This window comes from Poecilia mexicana, unplaced genomic scaffold (genome assembly GCF_051168715.1).
Source record: "Poecilia mexicana isolate PSO_F unplaced genomic scaffold, ASM5116871v1 scaffold_22, whole genome shotgun sequence".
In the NCBI taxonomy this organism is placed as follows: domain Eukaryota; kingdom Metazoa; phylum Chordata; class Actinopteri; order Cyprinodontiformes; family Poeciliidae; genus Poecilia; species Poecilia mexicana.
The window spans coordinates 6,082,819-6,105,484 of NW_028263391.1; the positions used below are offsets into that span (position 1 = coordinate 6,082,819).

A 22,666-nucleotide genomic window follows, 5' to 3' on the forward strand; every position below is an offset into this window, starting at 1 on the left:
ACATAGTTACACCTTGAAATGGAATTATTTAATGACATAAAAACTGTTTTTAATAGTTTACAACAAGAATCTTATCTACTCTACTGGACACTGGAAAATTTAACCTACTGGCTCGTCACAATATTTTATTGTCGAATATTTAATTTCCCTTTGGGATCAATTAATTATTTTTGACTTTGAACTTGAAATTCATTAAATAAAAAAAATACTTACTGTGATTTTTTTTTTAAATCAGTTTTACTTGCTCAACAACAAACAAAATCCTTATGAAATCTGTACCATAAAAGTCATAAAAAGAGCTTAAAAAACAAAAACAAAACAAACAAAAAAACAGACAATTTCCACATTTGGGCCATCAGTTAGTTTCTGTTTTTTAATGATTCTGGATTTGTGTTCAAGGGCCAAATAAAATCATTTTAACAGTGATTTTATTCATTTATTTGTCACTTTGTTGTATGATTTAACAAGCTCTTCCTTAAAAACAATTTTAAAAATAAAAGGTAAGGTAATTTTATTTATATTGCACATTTTCAGCAACAAGTGCTTTACGTGAATTAAACAGGAAATACAAACAAAAAAAACCAAAGACAAGAGCAAAAGAAGAAAAATTATCTAATAACGTTGATCTAAAGCAAATAAACTAGAAACTCCTGATCTTGTATTCTCTGGACTTTCTAAGTATGTTCAAAATCTTTAAAAGTAATGAGTACTCCACAATTTCTAAGTAATAATAAAGAGAAAAGCAAAAGCAACAGCAGATAATCTGACCTCTCAGCATGGTTTGCTGGTGCTTGGCAGCGCAGATGAGGCGACTGATGCCTTCGATCACTTGACTCTTCGACTCGACCTCCTTGTCTTTGCTCTTCTTCTGCAGAAACATGACTGCGAGAAGGCGACAGCAGACATCCACATTGTTAGGAACAGAGGCATTCAGAGTCAGCCTGCTTTCTGCAAGGCTTAAAACATAACATTTGAAGTAAAAGACCTGATTTTAAGCATTGTCTTATTAAAATAATGAAAAAAGCAATAAGAGACACACCCTTCTTATTTTTCTCCTTGGTCACAACAGTCATAGACATGGTGGGCTGGGGGCTTGGCTCTGCGCCCCCTGGTGGAAGCCGGCTGACCTGCAGCGAGCGGAAATTGCACTTCAAAGTGTTTTTGGAGGAGGAGTCCCGCTTCTCCACGTCTTTCTTCCTCTCCATCGGAGCCACCCAGTAATCCACCTGAAGGCCCATCAGCTCCGCCTGGCTGCTGGAAGTGCTGAGAGACAGGCAACTTTATGTCAACCAGCTTTTTTTTTTTTTTGTAAAAGCAGACACTGCAAGATTTCTCAATTAACTCTAAACCTGAGAGCACAGAAGCTGGTGTTGATGGAGGGAGAAGGCGGCGGTGTCGGCGAAGCCTCTTTAAAAGCGGGGGACACTTGAGGAGGCGTGGAGGAGAGCAGAGACGAGCTCAGAGGTGCTGCGTCATCAGAGTCTCCTGAAAAGGAAAGCTGCTGTTAAAACGCACAGTTGGACAACTTACTTAATTTGGGATTTTATTACTTTGGCACTATTTTTCCCCCCTGTCATCTCGTTAAAATGGCTTTTAGCGGTTCTGAAAGTGTAACTTTTTACAACCTCAAAGGGGCAGTTTTATCTATTTTCCAGGCACATCACTATGTAATTTTATTTTATTTAATTTTATAGCACAATCAAGTAACTGTGTTGTTTTCAATTGTTATAAAAATGCCATATAAATATATATCAAATAGAACTTAAAAGAAATTTTGCTTCCTAATTTAACACCTTCAAATTGGGCCTCTGTCTCTTAAAATTCACCTTCAAGACGTCATCACAGCATGGCTCCTCTATTAACCCTTTAACTACGTTTTTACCAGCGTTGCACTGAGAAGTAGCTCCTATAATGAGCTCAGCAGACGCTCAGCTCAACCAGGTGTTTGCTAATTGCTGCTGGCTAGTCTGAAGGAGCCGAGAGGCGGAGAGTTGCTGGGTGAAGCAGAAGCTCAGAAGCTGCAGGAGCTTCGTCCTCGAAGGCGGAGCTAGGTCCATCCTGGCGTTTTGCTCGGCTGAATGGTTGCCATGGAGATTAAAGGATTTCTCAAACATGCATGAAAGAATCAATGCAACACTCCAGGTATGTTTTTGATTTACATTATGTCATGATGTAAATCTAGAAAAAGTAAATTTTCCGTAATACTACCTCTTTAAAAAATCATTTAGTAGACCAGGATTTGGAAAAACTTTCTGTATTATTTAATTCATTAAAAGTTGATCTGGGAACAGCAAAATCTGCTTCTAAGTGAAAGTCGCTGTGTGATTTGGGTGCAGAATAAAGCTGGGGGCCAAACAATGGACAGCACTGGCCTAAATCATACATGTGGTTAAAATACGGCCCTAAACAGAGTTTAGATAAATGGTCCATTTGTCCAACAAACGGACAAATAAACATTTTCCATTTGTCCGTTTGTAGGTTTATTATGCAGCCTGTGCAAAAGACACTGCTTTAAATGTCGTAACAAGCACTTGCCTGATGCTGCAGATGTTTGCTCCACAATGCCAACTTTCACCATCTAAACAACAATGGAGGAACAGGAGGTATTCAGCCTACAGGTAACTTTACAAGGCAATAAATTCAACTTCCCACTGGACAAATCCAGACAAAGAAAGCCAGAGCACGGCTTTCCTACTTACCCCAATAAATGGGATGAACTTCTGACAGGAATCCTCAGTAGGGCTGGTGAAGAGAGTTAATAATTAGTAGAAGGAAAAACATTCGGTCTGATGATGAAGAGAGAAAATCTGCAACTAAAACTTGGCTGTGGAAATTAATTTACTACAAAAGATTCCAATTAAGAGAAGCTGCATCTATACTGGTCAGCATTAACATCTAGCGATTGGTAACATGTGAATGCTGACTTTTATACCAATACCAAATGATTGATATCTGAAACTACTGTAACTAACATTGCAGAGATTATGTGGAATGCAAAGCCCAGGTGCGCATGCTGCCATTTTTTTCTTACTTTACTACAGATTTACGTTGAAAATAAAACAGCAAAGCTAACTGTAGCAGGACGGGCAGAGAGCGAAAGAACATGCAAACCTCCGGCCAGTTTGTGGCACAAAGTAAAGCGACAGAATCGCGGTCGAGACGGAAAAGGTTACCCTAAACCCGGTCAGGTAGGCATTCGGGAGGCAGCAAGTTCATAAGGTGGACATAAAGCATCGCAAGGGGGAAGAAGGAAGAGCACCAACCTAAATCCAAAAACCTGTCTGGGTCCATGCACTGCCTGTAGGCGGCAGTGCATAACCACGCTACGGAAAGAGCTATTTTCCTGGCAACGGCCGGGAAAATAGCAGGATGAAGCGCAGCTGAATTGTAGCTTTTGCGTTTTCTGAATGTGAAGTGGTTTGATGATGCGTAAGGTTGCTGCTCTTGCCTTGAAGAGACCTGCCATCGCCCCCCCAGGGAAGAAACAGAGAGACTACAGAGGCAGGCGTGAGGAGGGATAGAGAGAGAAAGAGAGGGAGAGAGAGATAAGGAGATAGAGAAGGGGTTTTAAGACTGTGACAGAGGGATTTTATCCAACACATTTCTACTGCAGTCAGCTTCAGAGCAGCCAGAGAAACACAAGCAAGATGGCTGCCTGATATAAGAGAGATGAAGTCCCATCTCGCTTTGCGTGGCTCTTCATGATGGAGTGAACGACTTCTTGTATGTTCAATGGCTTAAAGTTACTCATGCAGGTGGATTAAACTATTATTTGTCTAAAGTCTGAGCTTTCCTCTCATTTTGTGTTATTCAGAAAGGAACAAATGTGGGTATTTTCTTCTGTTAAATCAGTTTATTATTTTCAACCAATTACCTCAAAGAACATAAATAGAGTGATTCACTATTCAGATGGACGCTGTTGCTAATTGAAGATTTAAATTGAGCTACTTTTATTGTTTTTGATTTGTTAAAAAATACAGAAAGATAAACTGAATTTAATAGGGTATGTCTCTAGATAAGTAAAATGCTATCATTAACATGTTGGCTTATGCTAGCATGTTGGGTATCTTCAACAAAAAGCAATATTAATTTAGCTTCAAGTCAAATTTAGCTAAAAAGCTATAGTGAGCTTAAAGGCTATGATTATCATGTTGGCTTGGTGGCAAACTTTAACTCAGTCCATACAAAACGAGCAAAACTTTCAGCAGATAACAGGAAAGCTGAAGTTTCTACAGCAAACGGTTTCTGGCTGTTTTAGTAATGCTAGCTATGCTAACTGCTATCTTTGCTGCCTTACACAGCGACGTCACGTCACCTCCGAGTCTCGGCAGAAACAACAAATGAACAGGAAGGCTAGAAAAGAAAGAATATATTCTGTTCCTATGTCTTCTTTCATTATAGTTATTAAATACCAATACAAATAAGGGGAAAAATAGAAAAACAGGACACTATTTTTACAGCTTTTCAAAAAGATGTTGGCCACTCAGATGTCACACCAGGCTAAAAAGCTGACGCACTATTTCAAGAGAATTATTACGCTATCGCCTTGTGTAGATGATTTGAAAAATACGGCAATATTGTTTTATAGCCAGAAAAATAATATCTCACTATAGGAGGGCTATTGATTTGAGTACTTAGCTAGACATGCTGCTTCAAAATCCATAATTACATGACTGAATGAAGCATCAACACATAAAAACTTTTGCTGGCAATGTCCATGTTTTCCTACATTTAAATGGACAATTAACAGACATAGACAGCCAGAAGGTCCATGCATCAAAAGTATTTATTTTCAGTAGAATTAAACAGAAACTGTAGAAATAAGCACAAATCATTTATTAAACATAAATCAAATAAATATTTGATTTATTTCATGCAGCTGATAAACTCCAATCTAAGATATTTTCATTTGGAAGATGAACTGTATGTATCTGGCTGATTTGTGAGAGATCGATTAGTTAATTAGTAGAGAATAAATCCCCAGAGAAGATAAATACAGAATTGTACACATAATCAGAAAATTTGATTCATTTCTAAATGACAAAAAAATGAGATTTTCTAATGAAAAAAAAAAAAAATATATATATATATATATATATATATATATATATATATTTATGTTTTGTGCTTCTTTTATTGTTTCGATTAAAATGATGCATGGACCTTAGAAGTAGAACCACAGTCATGAGTGGAAGAATGAAAGGGACACAGTTTGGTCTCCTGCCACCTTATCAGCACAAACCTCCTTGTTGCTCAAAACTCATGATTCTCATTTACAGATTTGTTTGTACATCCACTTGGTTCTGGTGCCTCTCATAGCGTTTCACAACTATTTATGCAGTAGGCGACGAAGCAGAGAATAAAGAGCCTAAAAAAATTGTTACTTCATTTTTATGAAGACAGATAAAAGGCTGCAACAAACCCAAAGATAGTTATTTTATATAAGCTTAATAAAAAAATTAGGAAAAGCTTTAATAAGACTATCAGTTTCCCATAATGCTCCTTTTAAGTTGAAGTTGAAACCAGATATTTACATTCACTGTTTAAAAAAACACATTGTTTTTTTCCCCCTCCCCCTCGTTGTTTGACATTAACCAGATTACACTTTTTCACCAAAAATAATTTCACACGTTAACATTTGAACTGTAGGACTCGGGCCGAACCTGTCGGGTCTTCTCCTCGAGTTTCTCTCAGTAATTTGTTGGCATCTTGGTTCATTCCTCCAGACTGAACTAGAGGAACAGAGTCGGGTTCTTCATCTTCTTCAAACAAACGTTTTCAGCTCTGCCAACTCATTTTCTTGGACTTTGTTAGGGCCGCTAGCAAACTCTGGCTTTAGTGTTCTTCAGCCACTTTGTAAGCAATAAAAATCATCGTCCATTTGGAAAACATATTTGTACCAAGTCTAACTTCCTGACTGATTTTTTAAGATGTTGTGTTGCTCAGTATTTAAATAATTTTCCATCCACATTGTTCCATCTATTTTCTTTAAGCGCACCAAACCCAGCCGTTTTTACAGTGCAACAATCTGCAAAAACCACCGTCTAACCTTGGATGTACAACTGTTTCAGCTTGAAGGGTTACGTGAATTTACTTCAGAGTCGAATCTCAACTAAAGCCACTTTTCAGGCAGCTGTGAAGGCGGCAAGCTCCAGCAGAGGCAGACATGGGTCGAAGGGAAATGACAGGCACACAGAAAGCACATGAATCACCAGTCAATGCAAGAAACAAACTCAATCGACCACAATACCTTACGGCAAAATCAAAATGAAAGCTCTTTTTCCTTTGAAAACAAAACAAAACAAAAAGAAAACATACAGCAAAACAGATGTTATTCACACGCACACATTGATGGATAAGACACAGATGCTCACACAGAATACTGCTTGCCAACAGTGTCTTCAGAAAGTATTCACACTCCTTAAAGTGCTTTGCATTTTTTTTTGTTTCAACTACAATCTTTATGGCATCTTTCTCGAATTTTAAGTGTTAGACCAGCACAACGGTGTGTGTGGTCCAGTCAAAGCTTGAACTTTTTTTTCTGTTTTTTTTTTCAAAAGAAAAAAAAAAGAAAAAAACGTCCCAAGAGGACATGGTAAAGATGAACCAGCATAAAACTTCCAGTAAGTATTAGAAAGTATTTACTCAGGCCGGGCTGAATACACTTGCCACACTTTTTAGGTTCTTATTTAATACCGTATTTTCTGGACTATAGAGCACACCTCACTATAAGCCGCATCTACAAAGTTTTTTTTTTTTTAAACTAGAAACAAAGGTATATAAGCCGCACCAGGCTATAAGTCGCTGGAATCTCCGCCGCTTTTGATTATTCACAACGCCAAACCATGGATTTGTTCACTCCGAGTTTACGTGCAGCAGCTCCATTTGCCAGATCGATAACCTTCAACTTAGGAACTGCATCATGTGAACTTCTTCGTTTCCATGATGAGGGGGTTTGAGTTTGAAAGCATTTCTCCGTCGTTCCTGCTGCTAGCATGTGCTTGTTCTAAATGAAAATTAGCACTTTCTTCTTTGATTTCCAAGTTTGACTTCCAATGATTCACTTCCTGCTCCGGAGCCCCCTGGTGGTTGAAGAAAAATCCACAGAAAAGCCGCACCGGGCTACAATCCACATGGTTCAAAGCGTGGGGAAGAAAATAGCAGTTTATAATAGGAAAAATACGGTAGCTAAAAATGTCCCCTTATTTCACAATAATGCTTAGTGTTGGTCTATCACATAAAATCCCCCCAAAAAGTACTAGATTTTGTGGCTATAAGTTGTAAAAATGCAAAACAGTTCAAGGTGCATCGATACTTTTGCAAAGGACTGTCTGCAAGCCCCATACCAGTAGTGAGACATTTACTTCATTTTGTTTCCAAAGGGCAGTTTGAATGGTAAGCCATTAATTTTTTTATTATTATTATTATTATTTGTAAAAAGTACATTTTGGTCAATTTAACTGTTAAGTTTTATCTACCAGCAGGATTTTTCCATCTGGTATAAAAATATATGTTTTGACAGGATAACCACTGCTGTTAATGTTCTTTTGTTTTTTTTGTCCACTGCATTCCCCCTTTTGAAAACAGAATGAGTTCTACATTAGAACCATTTGTTAGAGGAAATACTTAAAACATTAGTAGGCTTTTTAAAACCTTTTCTTAGCTCCCAAAGACAAAATCAGCCGTCTGTGCAATTACAGATAATATTCCATGAAGGTAGACTCTTAAATGAAACGAGGCTGAAATCCTGAGGGGAAACAGAAACAAAAACAAACCTTTTCTGCTTGTAAGTGAGCATGGCCTCGGCGATGGGGAGCTGGTGGGCTCCGTTCGCTCCCTCCATGTACTGCGTGACCCTTGACACCACGTCAGGGCTCTCCTGAACTGCACATGGATGGTGATTAGTACCTGAACGCAACCCTTCACCCCACAACCCCAAAAGGAAAAAAAACAAAAACATGCTTTGCAGAGTTATTCAAAGTCTGTGAATGTTTTCATTTTGTTTTTATGAGCAAAACCACAAACTTCCACTTATTTTATGTGGCTTTTAAGTGACGGACCGACAAAAAGGATCATTTGTTTTCAGTATTAATTAGACCTTAATACTTTGCAGAATTATCTTTTAAACAAGTTTGTAAAATTCACTGGAAAAAAAGAGAATGCAGCTCCAACTTTTAAAAAAAAATGCAGTAATTGCTCAACAGTAACTCAATGAAGTTTGTCAAACTTGCGTTACTTAGGTTAATTTACCTTAATAACTTAATAAATTGACTTGGATAAACTTAATCTGATTCCTTGTGACCAATTTATTTAAGTTGGATCACCTGAACTAAAAAAAAAAAAAAAAAAAAAAAAAACTTACCAAATATATTTTTGTTGAGTTTTTAGTGTAAATACATTGAAATAAGACATAACTAACTTACAAGAAACTTTTCAGCAAGAAATAAGAGCTTGTTTAAATCAGTAGTTCCTCAAAATTGATGAAAACATAGTCAATGCTGCCAAGGCTCTCAGCTGGACTTAGGTGTGGACTTTGACTGGGCCGTTCTAACACTTGGATATGCTTTTGGTGACAAACCAAAGCGTTGTAGAGTTAAGCCCACAATTATTCAAAGCCACTTAGATTTTAAATTATCGTCATTCAACCAAGAAATTGGTTCTTGATAGAAAATGAAACGGGCATTTCTCACAAAAATCATTCTAACTATAAGACTTTTGAAGACAGTTGATTTTTACTTGCATCAGAACACAGAATATACATCTACATTACACGTTTCAGATTTTTATTTGTTAAAATCTTTATGTATTTTCCTTAGGACTTCACATTTATGAGCTTGTTTCTGTTGGTCACATAAGAGCCCAGTCAAATGCACTGAAGTTTCTGATTAAACCATAATATGTGGAAAACGTCTAAGTGTCGTGGAATATTAAACATATAATCTGATGCGACTCTAAAAGCTAAAAATTTAATTTGAGGAAAAATGACCAAAGCCCAAGTGTTGTTTGTAATCAACAGCCCACCGATCACGGGAGCCTCCGTCTTGTGGAAGAGATCCCTCCAGGCGGCGTCTTGGAACAAACTGTTGTAGCGATGATCGATCGTGCCGAGGTACTTGGAGACGGGATGCGCACCTGAGGAACAGCGGAGGCTTTTAAAGTAAATGTGCGAGGGCGGCCGCGCTCCGACACCGACTCTGAGTCGACCTCTGACCTAAGGGGATGATGAGGAACCTCATGTAGCCGAGCCAGTCCGGGGTCTTGTGGGAGAGGTGGTCCACAAAGAGCCTCAGAACCGCACTAAGGTAGTGCTGCGCTCCAGCCACTGCAATCTTTATGGGAATGGGCGTCTGGGAGTTACAGTTGCAGCTACAGGAGCAGAACAAACACGGCGGTTTTGATTTTGCAAAGCCACGTACGTTTTTTGGGCTTTTTTTGTCCTAATGGGGTCAAAACGAGGGTCAGACTTACAATCTTTGGATGCGAGAGACAATGGTGTTGAAAGCAGCTTGGATGTCGGCCATGGTGCATGTGCAGACCACGGGCAGATGGTGGTTCTGCAGCAAATCCGACAGATACTGACAGACAGGAGAGGAGGAACAAGAGATATAAGTTCACTAGTGAGCAGATGGAGCTGAACAGTGTTTTGTCTTCATGAATGTGTAGCAACACAACAATATTTTAAATGTGCACCGTAAATAATGTGCAGCTTAAAATTAGCGATGCACCGATCTACATTTTTCACTTCCGATATCGATATCTGAGGTTCAGAATCGGTCGAGAGAGAAAAACAGTGCTGACTTGACTTTAAATGTTTCTTTTTTTTAAAAAAAAAACAAATAAATAAATGGACTGAATTATAAATGTATTTGAAAACTATCTTATTTGAAACTAAGCTTGATCAAACATGTAAAAACAACACAACTTTAATATATTCAGTCAGTGCGATTAGGAGTAAAATAAACGATAAAGAAACTGAAACTGACAAACAATAGGTTGATTACTTTGGCCAAAAATGTAAAATAATTAAAAAATTTAAAAATTAAAAAAAAAAATAAATAAATAATAATAATAAACTGCAACAAACCTTTCAAATGGTTCAGAAAGTAAAATTAGGAACTCTAAATATGATGTAAAATAAATGATAAAGCATGACATCGCTCAGAGCACAAAGCGTAGAATTAGACCAAATAGATCTGCACATCGTCACAATATCACATCTAGATTTTTTTTCAATATTGGGACCAATAAAGATATTAATATTCTGTTGGTACATCACTACTTTGAAATCTGGATCAATAGTTTCAAGCTTTAACAGGTAACTTGTCTCTGATTGTATCGTGTTAAGCAGCGAGTGTTCAGGAGTTTGACCTTTGACCTTTCTGTCTCATTCATCTTCTGAAGACCTTACCTGACCTTGCCAGTCTGACGTGTTGATGAGGATGATGCTGTCAGGAAGGTGGTTATCGGACACCAGGATGTGGTTCAGTTGGTCATAAACGGTTTTTCTTGGGATCTGACAAAAATAACGTCAAAACTCAGGGTGCTTTTTCTTTTTATTTAATCTTAATATTATTGATTGTATTATTATTGTAGTGGCTCAACACAATAAAAATAAATCAACATGAGGGAACTGAGAAGAAACTTGAAATTTGCTATAATCACAGGGAGAAACTGAGGATAATATCTGTGGCTTCTTCTCCAGCTGCAGCTGCATCCCCCTACCTGTAGGTGGCAGCGTGTGTCCAGGGACCGCTCGTTGTCCAGGCTGTTGGCCCTCTCGTTCTGGGGCCTGCTGGGCTGGCGCTCCTTCAGGGACGTGCTCCGACCTCGCCGCCCTGCCAGCTTCGCTTCCTGCCTGAAAAAAGGAAAACAGGACGTAAAGACTAACCAGCAGGGGGCAGTAATTCACCAGCTTATTTTAGGGTGGCTGAAGCCTCCTTAAAAACATTCTCAAGCCCCACTCTAAATGTTTTTTTTTTTTTTTGGGGGGGGGGAGGGTTGTTTGTTTTTTTTTCTTTTAAACTGTCAGTATATTAAATATGATGTGGCCAAAATATGAGTTTAAATAGTCACATAAATTAATCATTTTTAGTTAAAATGTTATCTTAAATCTGTCAGTTTAAATTTTTTTGCACAGTCTAATGAACTCTGAGATTGGTGTAAAATGTAACACGAATTATTTGGAACATGAAACAAGCATGAAACACTGAACAAATGTACTTCAAAGGGTGTAGAGTCACGAAAAATTATTACCTCAGCAAGGTTTCCTAGGAAACCATTTTATTATAGTGATTTGCTGTTTACAGTTAATATTTTGTAGTAGAAGAAGTTTTTATTTCCACTATTTCAAAATGCAAAAGCAACTTTGCTGTGTTTCTTTCTGTTTGAGAAATTTTGTACGTTTGCTCACAAGGGCTCAGCCCCCCACTCATTAAAACCTAGTGACGCCCCTGCTTCTCAGTATTTCTTCCATAAAATGCTCTCTCTCTCTCTTGGTTAGGAAGGTGGTTAAGGAAATAATACCTGTTGGATGAAATGATGAGAGATTCTGTCTTGGTCATTTTGCCACTTGGTGGCAATCTCTCTAGAAACGTGTCCATGTTGTCCATTTCCAGCTCCGTGGTGGGAGTCACCGCCTCGGGTTGCTCCTGGAGGAAAACGGGAGAAAATAACAAAACCGGCCAGATGTTAAGGTTGTGAGCCGAAGGCGAAGGCGCCTCTGTGAGTCTGTACTCACAAACGTGGTGTTGTCATGGCCGCCATCGTCGGCGAACGTAGAGTCGCCGCATTTGGTTTTGTCCAGATCAAGCTGAAGTGACGTGGAAGGAAGGAAGAAAAACAGACATGATTGTGACCGAGTCTCGGGAATGTTCACTTCACAGACAGAGAGTCAGAATTAGTGAACGTCTGAAGACGATTCTTAGTTCAACAGAGGTCTTACAATTTCCCTGATAAACCAACAGTGGTTTAAACCAACACTGGTTTATCAGTGAAATTTACCCGTGGAAAAGAAAGCAACAAAATGCAGTTTTCAAATTCTGATCTCACTTATCAGGGAAAAGATGAGATCCAAACCAACTTCAACTTATAGGAAAAAGCTTTCGTACCATGAGCTGTCAGTAGCAATAAGTTTTTGTTTTCCCCATCAATTTGGAGGAATTTGGTCCCACTCTTCTCAAATTTCAGTCATGCTTGAAGATTTTCCAATCATGAACCGCCTGTAAGGTTTTACCACTGTAGCTCAATCAGATTTAAATCTGGTCTTTAACTAGGACACTCCTAAACCTTCAGTTAAAGCCCTGCTGCTGCTTGACCTTCAGAACTGAGAAATCACTTAAATCACCTGTTTGACAACATGAAGAACAATGCAGAACATTAAACACCCACTGAAAAAACAGGTAAAAATTAAAAGTTCCCTCTGAAAATTAACATACTTTTCATTAACCCCACATTTCTCTATTTAAATTGTTTTACTTATTGGTAATATTGTCATTTTAAATGTCATGTTTTCATTAAACTGCAACCTTCATAATTAACAAAAGAAAAGGCTGTCAAACATCCATCTGTGTGGGATTAATCTGTTTCAGTAAGTGATAAAGTTCCTGAAATAAATTGACTTTTCAATAACACTAATTTATTGAATGCTTGTGTATTTAAAACAGCAGAATGATATTTTAATTCAGGTCTTTAATAGATAGGAAGTGGGAAACTGACCGGGCTCGGCGGCTCTCTGTGGCTCCGGCTGCTGTGGATGCTGCCGATCTCGGTCTGGGAGCTGGAGAGGGACAGTCCCTCGAAGTATGGCCTGAAACATGGACGAAACCAAACACGTTGCACTCCACACGTTTCATCTCTTCACAGATGATTCACAGGGTCGGCATAAACGCGTCTCGGCCAAAAGATCCCTGCAGGTTTCGTTTATTTTTCACACTCCCGTCTGAGTGAGAAGGAGCCTGTTAGCGCTCCAGGAAGGTTCCCAGTAGACGGCAGGTTATGAGTTTTTAATATTCTGAAGACGTAAAGCATCCGGGAGACACCGAGGGAAACGAGAAGCGCTGAATTTTCTGATGTCTCACTCACAGGAGTATGGAAAAGTTTGGAGCTCAAATATGGAAATTCGTGTTTTATTATAAACAATAAAGTATGAATTTCCATTGCTTTATTCTTTATCTTATTGTGTAGAGGTTGTCGTTTCTTCTTTGGGTTCTTCCTCCTGTGCTTCCTTCCTTGTTTGCTTCTTTTACTTCATCGAATTCTTCTGTTGATTCTTGTTTTCCCTGCAAGTCTATCCTTCATCACTTCATTGTCTCCTTGCTTCCTGTTTTACTTGTCTCTCTTTCCTTCCATCCTTCTTTCTCCTACACTTCCTTGTGTCGTCTTTTGATTATTTTTTCATGTTTATCCTTTACTTTGTGGTCTCCTTGCTTCTTTTCTGTCTTGTGTCCTCCTTTCTCTCCTTCCTTCCTACTTTCTTTGCTTCCTTCCTTTTTTTCCTTCCTCCCTTCCTCCCATTACTGTTCAGAGTGTCTAAATACTTCACTGAGGTGCTTTGTCTCTCAAAACATAAATATTCATGGACTTAAAATACTGAATCTGATCTTAAACAGCCAAACACTCATAATGTTCACACACACATTTACTTTTTCCACTTCCTCTTGGCTTATACTAAGCATGCAGAACCGTTTTATAATTCATAGAATGTCAACAGACAGGTAACTGGAGACATTAAATCAGCCCACAGCTCACTTTAGTTTGGGTTTTGGCGTGCTGAGGACGCTGTCGTCATCGTCCAGCTCCGGGCAGCTGTCGCTGGGGTTCTCAAACTCCACACTGTCCAGGTCCAGATCCTCCTCCTCCACCTCAGGAGGCGGCTCCGCCGGGTCCTGCTCCGAGTCCAGCACCTTCGCAGGCGCACACACACACACATCAAACACCGGTTAGTCACAAGAGAAGCAGAGACTCTCTGCTTAAAAAAAAAAAGAAGAAAACGTACCTCATCAGAAACTCTGAAGCGCTTCAGCAGCGCCACCACTCGCTGCTTAAAGTTCTGCTGCTAAAATGCAGAAAGAGAAAACCCATAGAGTCAGTGTGAGACGCGGCTCTGGTTTAGAACCCTGCATAAAGCTAACGAGGAGAAACACGGCGGTGGTAGCATCATGCTGTGAGGATGGATTTCTTTAGAAGAGAAAAGGAAGCTAGTCAGCATTCATTGGCTTCCTAATCAACGTCTCCATGGAAACATACACATGTTCTAGCATATGGTGACATTTTGTAAAGACACCTAAGAGTATGGGTGTCCAAACAGCTCAAAAGTATCTATGGACCAAAAAAATTTTATTTTTAAAAACTAAAATGACCAAAAGTTTTCTTCTTTTTTTTTTTTTTTACCTATTCAACGGTAAATTAAGCAAGAACTATTTTAGTTGAACAAATAATCAGATTTTTCTTTTGCTTTGTTTTGTAGGAATGGGATCGTAGATTAAAAACTTCAAATGTTTTTTCCTTAAGTGAAAGGTATCCAGTTGGCTTATTTATTTAGGGTTCAATTGGAGAAATCTGAAGAAAAAAAAATTCATATATTTTCAGCAATAAAAACAGGATAGATTTGAAAGCACTCCGTATTTAAACTAGTTTTAATGCAGCAATTAAAGGCAGATTCGGGCGCACAAAGGTTTACTTTAGAGTGTAAGTGAATGAGTAGATGATAAAAGGAAACTAGAGACCTTGGAAAATGTCGCACTAACAGTTTTTACAGTAGATTTAAGTAAATAGATTCACTTTTTTGGCACTGTGTAAACACTGAGGTATCTGTTGTTAAAAGTATTTCTTTTAAGGTTTTTTACCTGCTACGGAGCCCCTAAAGGGACAATGAAGGAAAAAAATAACAAATAATAAACCTTCTCGTCTGCACAAGATAGTATCTGGTGATCTGTCTGAGCATCACACAGAGAAAAAACACAGGCATGAGTTTATTTTCATGTTTCTTTGAGATCTCCGTCTCATTTTGCATCCCTTACCCTGGTGATAGAGGGGGTCCTCACAATGGACCTCCTCTGCTTCTTTGGTTTCCTCACATCAAACTCATCATCCTCAAGATCCTGAAAGATGAAGGAAGAGGAGATAATTTGTCTGAAATCTTCAGGGAAGAGAGAGACATTTCTGTTTTTCTTTTTTCCCTCATTATCTATAAACCAATTAATGCCATGACCTTTAAAGGTCAAACTGATCTGCAAATGTGCTCACCTGTCCCTGCACTGCGTCGTCGCTGGCCTCCTGCTCCGACGAGAAGCTCTCATACTCTTCTTCCGAGTAGTTATCTACAGGACGCAATCGGCAGGAAGGTTAAAGGTTTACACATTATACCTCGTTTTTTTTTTTTTTTTAATTTCCTTAAAAATTATTTGAGATAGGGGAGAAAAACAGATTCTTGATTTATTTACCATATCAAACATTGTTCACAATCGGTGGGGAAATTAAAAGCAAAAGCCTACCGCTGCATTTGATCTTCTGTCCTCCCTGCAGGGCGGCATCCTCATGGTCTATCGGCTGACTGGACAGGGAGAAGATCCAGATCTCGGCCACTTTGCCCAGCATGTCTTTCTGGTTGCTGCAGAGAGGCAGAACCTGACCTCCCTCTGTCGGGTGCTGCATCACCTGGGAGATGCGGGGGAAAAGCTAAATTTAATGCAGAAGAAGGGGCAATATCAAAAGGATTTCAAATGAATGAAAAAAAAAAACAACCCACAACAACCTGAAATTGCAATAAATGCAACACTCGATGAAACTTGTAAATAACCATACTGGTCAAAGGTTCAGTAAAAGTCAGACTGAATCCTTTAAACGCTACAAAGCAGTTATTTTACAAGAGAAAGGGCAATTATTGATTTTAATTCTAGTGTAAAGGTATTCAAACCCCTTTAATTTGCATCCGTTTTGTCACAAAACATTTATTTATTTAACGTTTGTTTTATAGGTCAACACAAAGTTTCCTCCACTGCGAAGTGGAGGAAAAATGGCACGAGGTTTTACAACCCCGACTACCTCCAGTTACGGTGCGTTTCAACATGGCCGCTCCTCTTGACAACATTAGTAAGATGTGGTGGAAACATGCTGACAAAACAAAAGTGCGTCTAAAATCAAAGTTACATGTAGCGACTTCAACTCTAAACAGACCAAATTAAAACTGGTGTTTACTTACGGAAATTAAACCATAAAATGACGTTTGTCAGAGCTACTGGAAACCATGTTTATGGGCGTCGGCGCCATGTTGGAATTCCGACTTATTGACCAGAACGCTGTTACCTCGGGTCTGAAGTCAAACCCAGCTCCACTTTCCAATTAACTGGAGCGCAGCATTAATCCTGCACTTCACTAATCTGGCCTTTATTAACAAGAAGAAAGCACACCGTCTTCTGAAATGAAACCATTTGAAGACCTGCTCGGAGTCTGCCACAAGGGGATGCTGCAGTCCACCGTCCAAAGTCGGCACTCCGGTCAGGTGAGGACAAAAAAAAAGAACAGACTGAAAACGAACCCTGCACATCTTACCCGGCCTGAATGCACAGCCCTCGGGGTGAAACGCGGTGGTGGCAGCATCATTCTGAGGGGGATGCTTTTCTTTAGCAGCGACTGGAAAGCGCGTCAGAGGTGATTGGATAATTAATGGCGCTACATACAGGACAATACTGGAGGAAAACCTGAGACTCTACCAAAGCCGGTAGAGACGATATATAAAATACACACACAGTCTTGTAAGGTGTTAAATCACGGGGACCGAACACAGACCACTTCTGTGTGCTGGTCTGTCAGATTTAATCTCAATAAGACACAGTGAAGTATGTGCTTGTAAAATGCCACATTGTAAAAACAGACCAGGGGTGTGAGTACTTTTATCCCCCTGTCCACTCTGAATGATGAACAAGCACAACGCTTGGTCAGGCCTCTTCATTGTGGCCTGTGCACTTCATAAAGGCTGCTGAGGATTTTAGAGGACACTCCGTCAAGATCCAGCCGTGAATAGGAAGGAACGAGTGACGGCAGCTAGATCAGATCTTTATGAGGATTCATGGTACCGACGGCTCCAATAGAGTTTATTAAAGGCAAACAGCGCTGGGATTTCTACAGAGGAGCAGAAAAAGCTGCTGGACACATGGACTCCTCTCTCCTCTCATTCCTTTCAATAAAGATTTTGAGACTGAATTACAGCTGTGACATTTAGTGACCGGCTTTCCTGTCGACTAATCGATCAATCGGCGAAAACATTGGCACATTCTTTTTAACCACTTGAGTTCATTTTGTACAATATTACAAATACATAAAAAATATACATATAAGCAAACACTTCACTCCTTTTTTAATATAAGAAAATAAACATTTTGTTGGCTAAAATGCCAAAACATACTGAACCCTCAGTCTCTGGTGACCTCTGTTAACTTTTTTTTTTTTAATCTTAAATATATGAAGATGTTGTAAAAAAAAAAAAAAAAACGGAGCACAAGCCAGCACAGTTGATTTACACCATATTTTTGTTTTATTTTGTAAGCTAGCTGGTTGACATTTCATGACCTCTGGAAACATTTATTAGTATTTCTAAAACGACAGTGGCACAAGCAAACATTTTTGCTGCACGAATGTTTAACACCAATTTCATTTAATTAAAAGAAGGTGACGGTGAAACTTCACTCAGGTCCCTGAATCCTTTATTAAATGCCATAATTGTAAAGTTTATATCTTTATATCGTTTTTTTCTCAACTCCCTGCATAATTCCCGCTAAGTCGTTAGATTCCATGTTTGTTTGTCTTCATGTCCAATAAGTGAATTGTAGATTATTTTAAACAAAAGGTCAAATGTAATCAATTTAACTTCTAAGTGTTAAAATTGTGATTCTGAGAATGAATGTATTCATAAATATATCCCTGTCATCCCTGTTTACAATAAAGAGCCACCGTTTCAATGACAACTTATTGATTTTGAAGAAATGAACAAGAAGCACAACTGTTCAGGTTTCCACTGAAACAGATTGTGTTTCCCGTCGTCCGACGTGGAAACATCAGATTATTGTTTTTTTCTATTTTGTTTATTCGTAGGTGAGGTGTTTCATTCTTTCCTGTGTTGTGGTTCAGCCTGAATGTGTTGCTCTGTGACTAGCAGCACACCTGGGTCGCTGTTTTCTGCTACACTGATCTGGAGGCATCAGCCAAGCAGCTGCGGGGTGACTGGATGATTCAACAGCGCCACAGCGGAGTGATCTCACGTTTTGTGTTTCATTTCTTCCTCTAAAATCAGGACAAGCCTCTCTGTCCCCCACTGCAGCCTGGGGAGGAAAAAAAACCCACAACTTTGCCTGTTCAGCTGAAAATTCAAAAATTTCTCTGTTTTGTGGTTTGGTTAAACCACATCCTGTGTTTTTCTTTTTTAAAACCTCACTCTGGCTCAGTGGTGTCTTTTTCTTTTCTTCTCTCAGCTGCTGAGCCTTAACAAGCCCCACTGAGCTTTGGCAGCCATATGGGATCTCCTTTGTGTGTGAGCATCATGTGCACTGAAACTGAGCTCTTTATTTGTGTAATCCATGCTTTCTTCAAGCAGAGGAAACCATTTTCTGTGATTTTTCTTTTTTCTTTTCTTTTTTTTTGTGGTGGGATGTGATCAGTTTGTTGAGTCTTTAAAGATACATTGTTAATTTCAGAGCCAACTTTGACTTGTTTCCTGAAATCTGTAGCGGTTTGTGATGTGGGTAGAAGCCCAGGGCGGCATCTCATTGGGGCGGCATGAGCTACCAGAACCACAATAGTAAGTAGTACATATAATTTCAAAAAAAGTTTTACTATTAGTTCAATTTAGAAATATCTTATAATAATAGTACGTATTTTCCATAGCATTTATTTTCTTGTATGTGGATTATATACTATAAACTTAATCATATACAGTATGTGTCTTGCTATGGGTGTTTGTAGTATTATTCTATTTTTAAAAAAATCTGTTTCAAATAAAAAATGAAAATGTAACTCTTCAAAATGCCCTGGGGTCATTTTTAGAGCTGTTCTCCCAGGGCACCAAAAAGGCTAGGACCGCCCCTGCCTGAAATAATGACACCCAAACAGAATCCTTAAGCACTAATTGTCCCAAATGTTTGTTTATTTTTGGAATATTATGTACAAACATACTTACAGCATAAAGATATTGTTTTACATATTCACTCCTGTATTGTATGACTGTTTATGTCTGTATTTAATAATTAATGTAAAATGACAATTTCCACATTACAATACAAACTGTATCCTTTATTAGGATTTTACAGCACAGCACAGCACAAACAGCTAATCAGGGGAAGATTTTGGGGGGAAGAACGTTTAAAACGCTTCTAAACCTGGGATGTTTACTAGCACAGTAACAGAAGTCAAGAAGAGACGACAGATCATGCGACACCCTGGAAATGCTAGCGAAGGATCCAGGATAATTTAGGTCTGTCAGACACAAAAGATATTCTTCAGATCCATTTGGGCAGGTTTTTCTTGCACTGTGTGACTCTAAAAGGCTAGAAGTCATTAAAGAGGAAGCAGCAGCAGCTGGAGCTTCTAGCACTCATTACGTTTCCCTGATCTTTCTGACACCAACGGCCTGTTAGAGCCAAAACACCTTTCTGCTCCCACCTGGCCGGAGACTGCCAGACAACACAAAGGGCAGCACAGGCTTATTACTGCCTCCCGTTCACACACACACACGGACGCACACACACACACACACACACACTGATGTGGCTTACAAAACTTTAAATCTGGAGTGAACAAACTGGAGATGAGTGAGCGTCATACGAAGCGGTCACACTGTACCTCTGCCATATCGATGGATCCCATGGCCAAAGTCTTGTAGCCCAAAATCGTTCGGTTCTTGTACCTTTTCCGTCTCTGGAGCATTATCTGCAGCTTGTTGCCTTCTCTTTTCAAGAAGTGTGGGTACTGAGAAACAACAAAAACAAGAAAAAAAGAATATGAAAAACAAAATATCTGGTAAAAAGAGACATTTAGATCAACAAGTGGTTTTCTTTTTGCTTAAAAAACCAAAGACAAAACATGAATAATTGTAGTTTCACTGCTCAAAGTAAGTCAATGCTGAAGCAGATACAGGTTGGTATATGACCACATTTAAGTCAGTTTTAGCTAAATTGCAATATAAGGAGTGAATATGTGATAGTGAATTTATTACACAAGAACATGTTAATGCAAAGCCAAACTCAGATAATGCAATGATGAAGAAGATCAAAGTTAGATATAGGAGGAAGCCAGCATAAGGTGGAAAGGAATACTGAGAAAAACAGATGAAGTCTGGCAGCATAGACGTGCAGGGAGGAGGATGTTGTATGTTTGACTAATCCAGAGACGATAAGGAGCCAGACGTATTATTCTGATGAACTGCAGTAAATCAAACAAGGATGAATGAATCATAGATAATAGCCAGGATGATTTACTAGAGTGTCGGAGCTCAGTAAAACAGCTCTCAGAAAAAAGCCCTCCATCTTTCTTCTTCTAAGTTAAGTCTTCTTCTGAGGCATCATGGGATGTTTAAAGTCAACAAATATAGTCCGATTTTAAGAAAGATATTAACTAAATCGCTATAAAATAACAATTACAATTCAAAATAGTATCTTATATTACATTAATATATCCCAAGTGATGAGCCATAAACATGAAGTCTTGGTTAAATCCTCGATAGGGAAGCTGCAGTGACTGTTAAGGTTAAAGAAAGTTGCAGATTTTACTCCAACTCCAACCTTTTAATCCAATATGGCTGCTTGTGAAAAGAACATAAACTACTTAAGTTGCTATTCTGTTGGTATCCATCTCCAAAAATCAGTGGAACCCAAGATCGATTTATGAAGATAATCATAAATTAGACGGTACTACTACTGTTATTAACGTCATTCGAGTCATTTTTTTAATTTATCATAATGGACAACAGATAAAAGTCTAAGTGGTTTTCAAACGTTAAACTGGAACATACCATAGACATAATATAAGAGTAGACCCCGCATTGGCCGCTCCGGCGCAGGAAATACGGCGGCCATCTTGGAGCGGTCGTCCCTCCTACTTTGCTCAATCAAAACAGCAGAAGATGCCTCAGCACTGAGGGATATTGTTGTTCGGATCGATGGATTATTGATGTGAGGGCTCAACAGACAGCATTTCACAAGTAAGATGGACATATTATTGTGTATATTTTGTGATTAGAATATTACTTTATTGTATTTATGTCTACCGGTGAGATACCAGCTAATATTAGCTACAGTGTAGGGCTGAAACGATTCCTCGAATGATTCGAGTACCTCGATTACTAAAATTCCTCGAGGAAAATTTACCTGCCTCGAAGCTTCGTTAATTTATGTTTTATTAGTTAGCGCACCGTGTTCCGGCCGGGACTTCATTTGCGTTGCGCGAAGCTCTCACTTCCGCCTCTGAGTTGTTGACAAAAGCTAAGTCTCAGCGGCATAAAGTCCAATTTTCAAGATTGGCCCGTGGGGATTTTATTGATTGATGATAATGCCCGACCTTAAAATGACTGGGGGAATGCCTGGAGTACGGCAGCATTTCTCCTCCGGGGCTGCTGGTTGAAAGCGAACGGCGGGAAGAGCGCTGAGGTGAGCGGATAGACTGAACAGGGCGGGCGGCTGAGTAGCTGATGCTTACCGTGTAAATGTAGCTTTACCGACGAACCGCACAATAAATTTCATATCCCGGTCTGAAGAAACGGGTGGCGGAGCGCATCGTACATGGCCGGTAGATGAGTTTCTGAGTGTGACCAGTGAAGGTGTCGTAAATATCCCATATTGCTTCCCCCCGTGTTCGTCCCCCGGTCTAACGGTTCGTCAGTCCGCTGGTCTATTTCCTCCCCTCCACCCCATCTTACGTTCGTTCATTCGCCCTCTCCTCCCACTCCAGGCGGCATTTCCCGTATTTTCAAACCCAAAGCGTGACAGGTTAGGTGGCAAGGTGAGTTTAATTAATCTATTAAACTCACTGAAGATGAATACATAAACTAAAAGCTGGATTGTAGACATTTTTTATAAGCATATTTGTGAGCCTGCCTCTTTGTTATTAAATTCAATATAATTTCAGATTTTTCTATAACTTTTCTTCTGGTTAACTTAGAAAGTGAGCTATTATTGTTACAGGTTAGTTTTCTAAACTACAAAAAAGCAACTGTTAGGGATGCTCAAATATGAAAAATTGGACTGATATTGATATCTGATAGTAACACCGGTATTATGCCAGATTTACCAATATTTCATTTTATATATTTTTTTTATCCGATTACTCGATTAATCGTAAGAATAATCGATAGATTACTCGATTACTAAAATATTCGTTTACAACAGCCCTACTACAGTGCTTGGTGTAATACGGGTTCAGCCCCGCTATGAAGGCTAACTGAGATTCTGTTAATCTAAAAAAATAATTTAACATTGACTCAGATTATCTGACACAAGAGCCTATATTAGAAATGAAACAATATAACACATATTATAAAACTTATATTATGTGTTATAACATTCACCGGCAAAGTTTACACAGGTGGTCAAGACTATTATTTATATTCTTTCACTCTGTCAAAAGTAAGATACATCCTAAATCTTCTGTTTTTGTTTTGAAAGTTTCATAAAGACACGATGTG

The 22,666-nt window shown here is 38.9% G+C and overlaps 1 protein-coding gene across 3 annotated transcripts in view; it reads right to left on the minus strand.

Annotated features, from left to right (window-relative positions):
• Window positions 1–22,666, minus strand: part of pacs2 (phosphofurin acidic cluster sorting protein 2) — a 72,539-nt gene that overhangs the window by 3,336 nt on the left and 46,537 nt on the right. Inside the window, exons 4-24 of one of the 3 annotated variants that reach the window (XM_014998578.2) lie at window positions 19,831–19,956; window positions 15,492–15,654; window positions 15,244–15,317; window positions 15,018–15,098; window positions 13,994–14,053; window positions 13,747–13,901; window positions 12,715–12,805; window positions 11,738–11,809; window positions 11,524–11,648; window positions 10,723–10,855; window positions 10,409–10,513; window positions 9,469–9,575; window positions 9,212–9,366; window positions 9,022–9,132; window positions 7,776–7,884; window positions 6,251–6,283; window positions 2,700–2,742; window positions 2,536–2,578; window positions 1,350–1,485; window positions 1,040–1,263; window positions 769–882 (exon numbers count right to left, since the gene is read on the minus strand). In XM_014998578.2, the coding sequence (XP_014854064.2) occupies window positions 769–882; window positions 1,040–1,263; window positions 1,350–1,485; window positions 2,536–2,578; window positions 2,700–2,742; window positions 6,251–6,283; window positions 7,776–7,884; window positions 9,022–9,132; window positions 9,212–9,366; window positions 9,469–9,575; window positions 10,409–10,513; window positions 10,723–10,855; window positions 11,524–11,648; window positions 11,738–11,809; window positions 12,715–12,805; window positions 13,747–13,901; window positions 13,994–14,053; window positions 15,018–15,098; window positions 15,244–15,317; window positions 15,492–15,654; window positions 19,831–19,956 (2,260 nt within the window). Of the gene's footprint in view, window positions 1–768; window positions 883–1,039; window positions 1,264–1,349; window positions 1,486–2,535; window positions 2,579–2,699; window positions 2,743–6,250; window positions 6,284–7,775; window positions 7,885–9,021; window positions 9,133–9,211; window positions 9,367–9,468; window positions 9,576–10,408; window positions 10,514–10,722; window positions 10,856–11,523; window positions 11,649–11,737; window positions 11,810–12,714; window positions 12,806–13,746; window positions 13,902–13,993; window positions 14,054–15,017; window positions 15,099–15,243; window positions 15,318–15,491; window positions 15,655–16,198; window positions 19,765–19,830; window positions 19,957–22,666 lie in introns of those variants that run through there. The other 2 variants (XM_014998583.2, XM_014998581.2) reach the window with 2 other exon arrangements.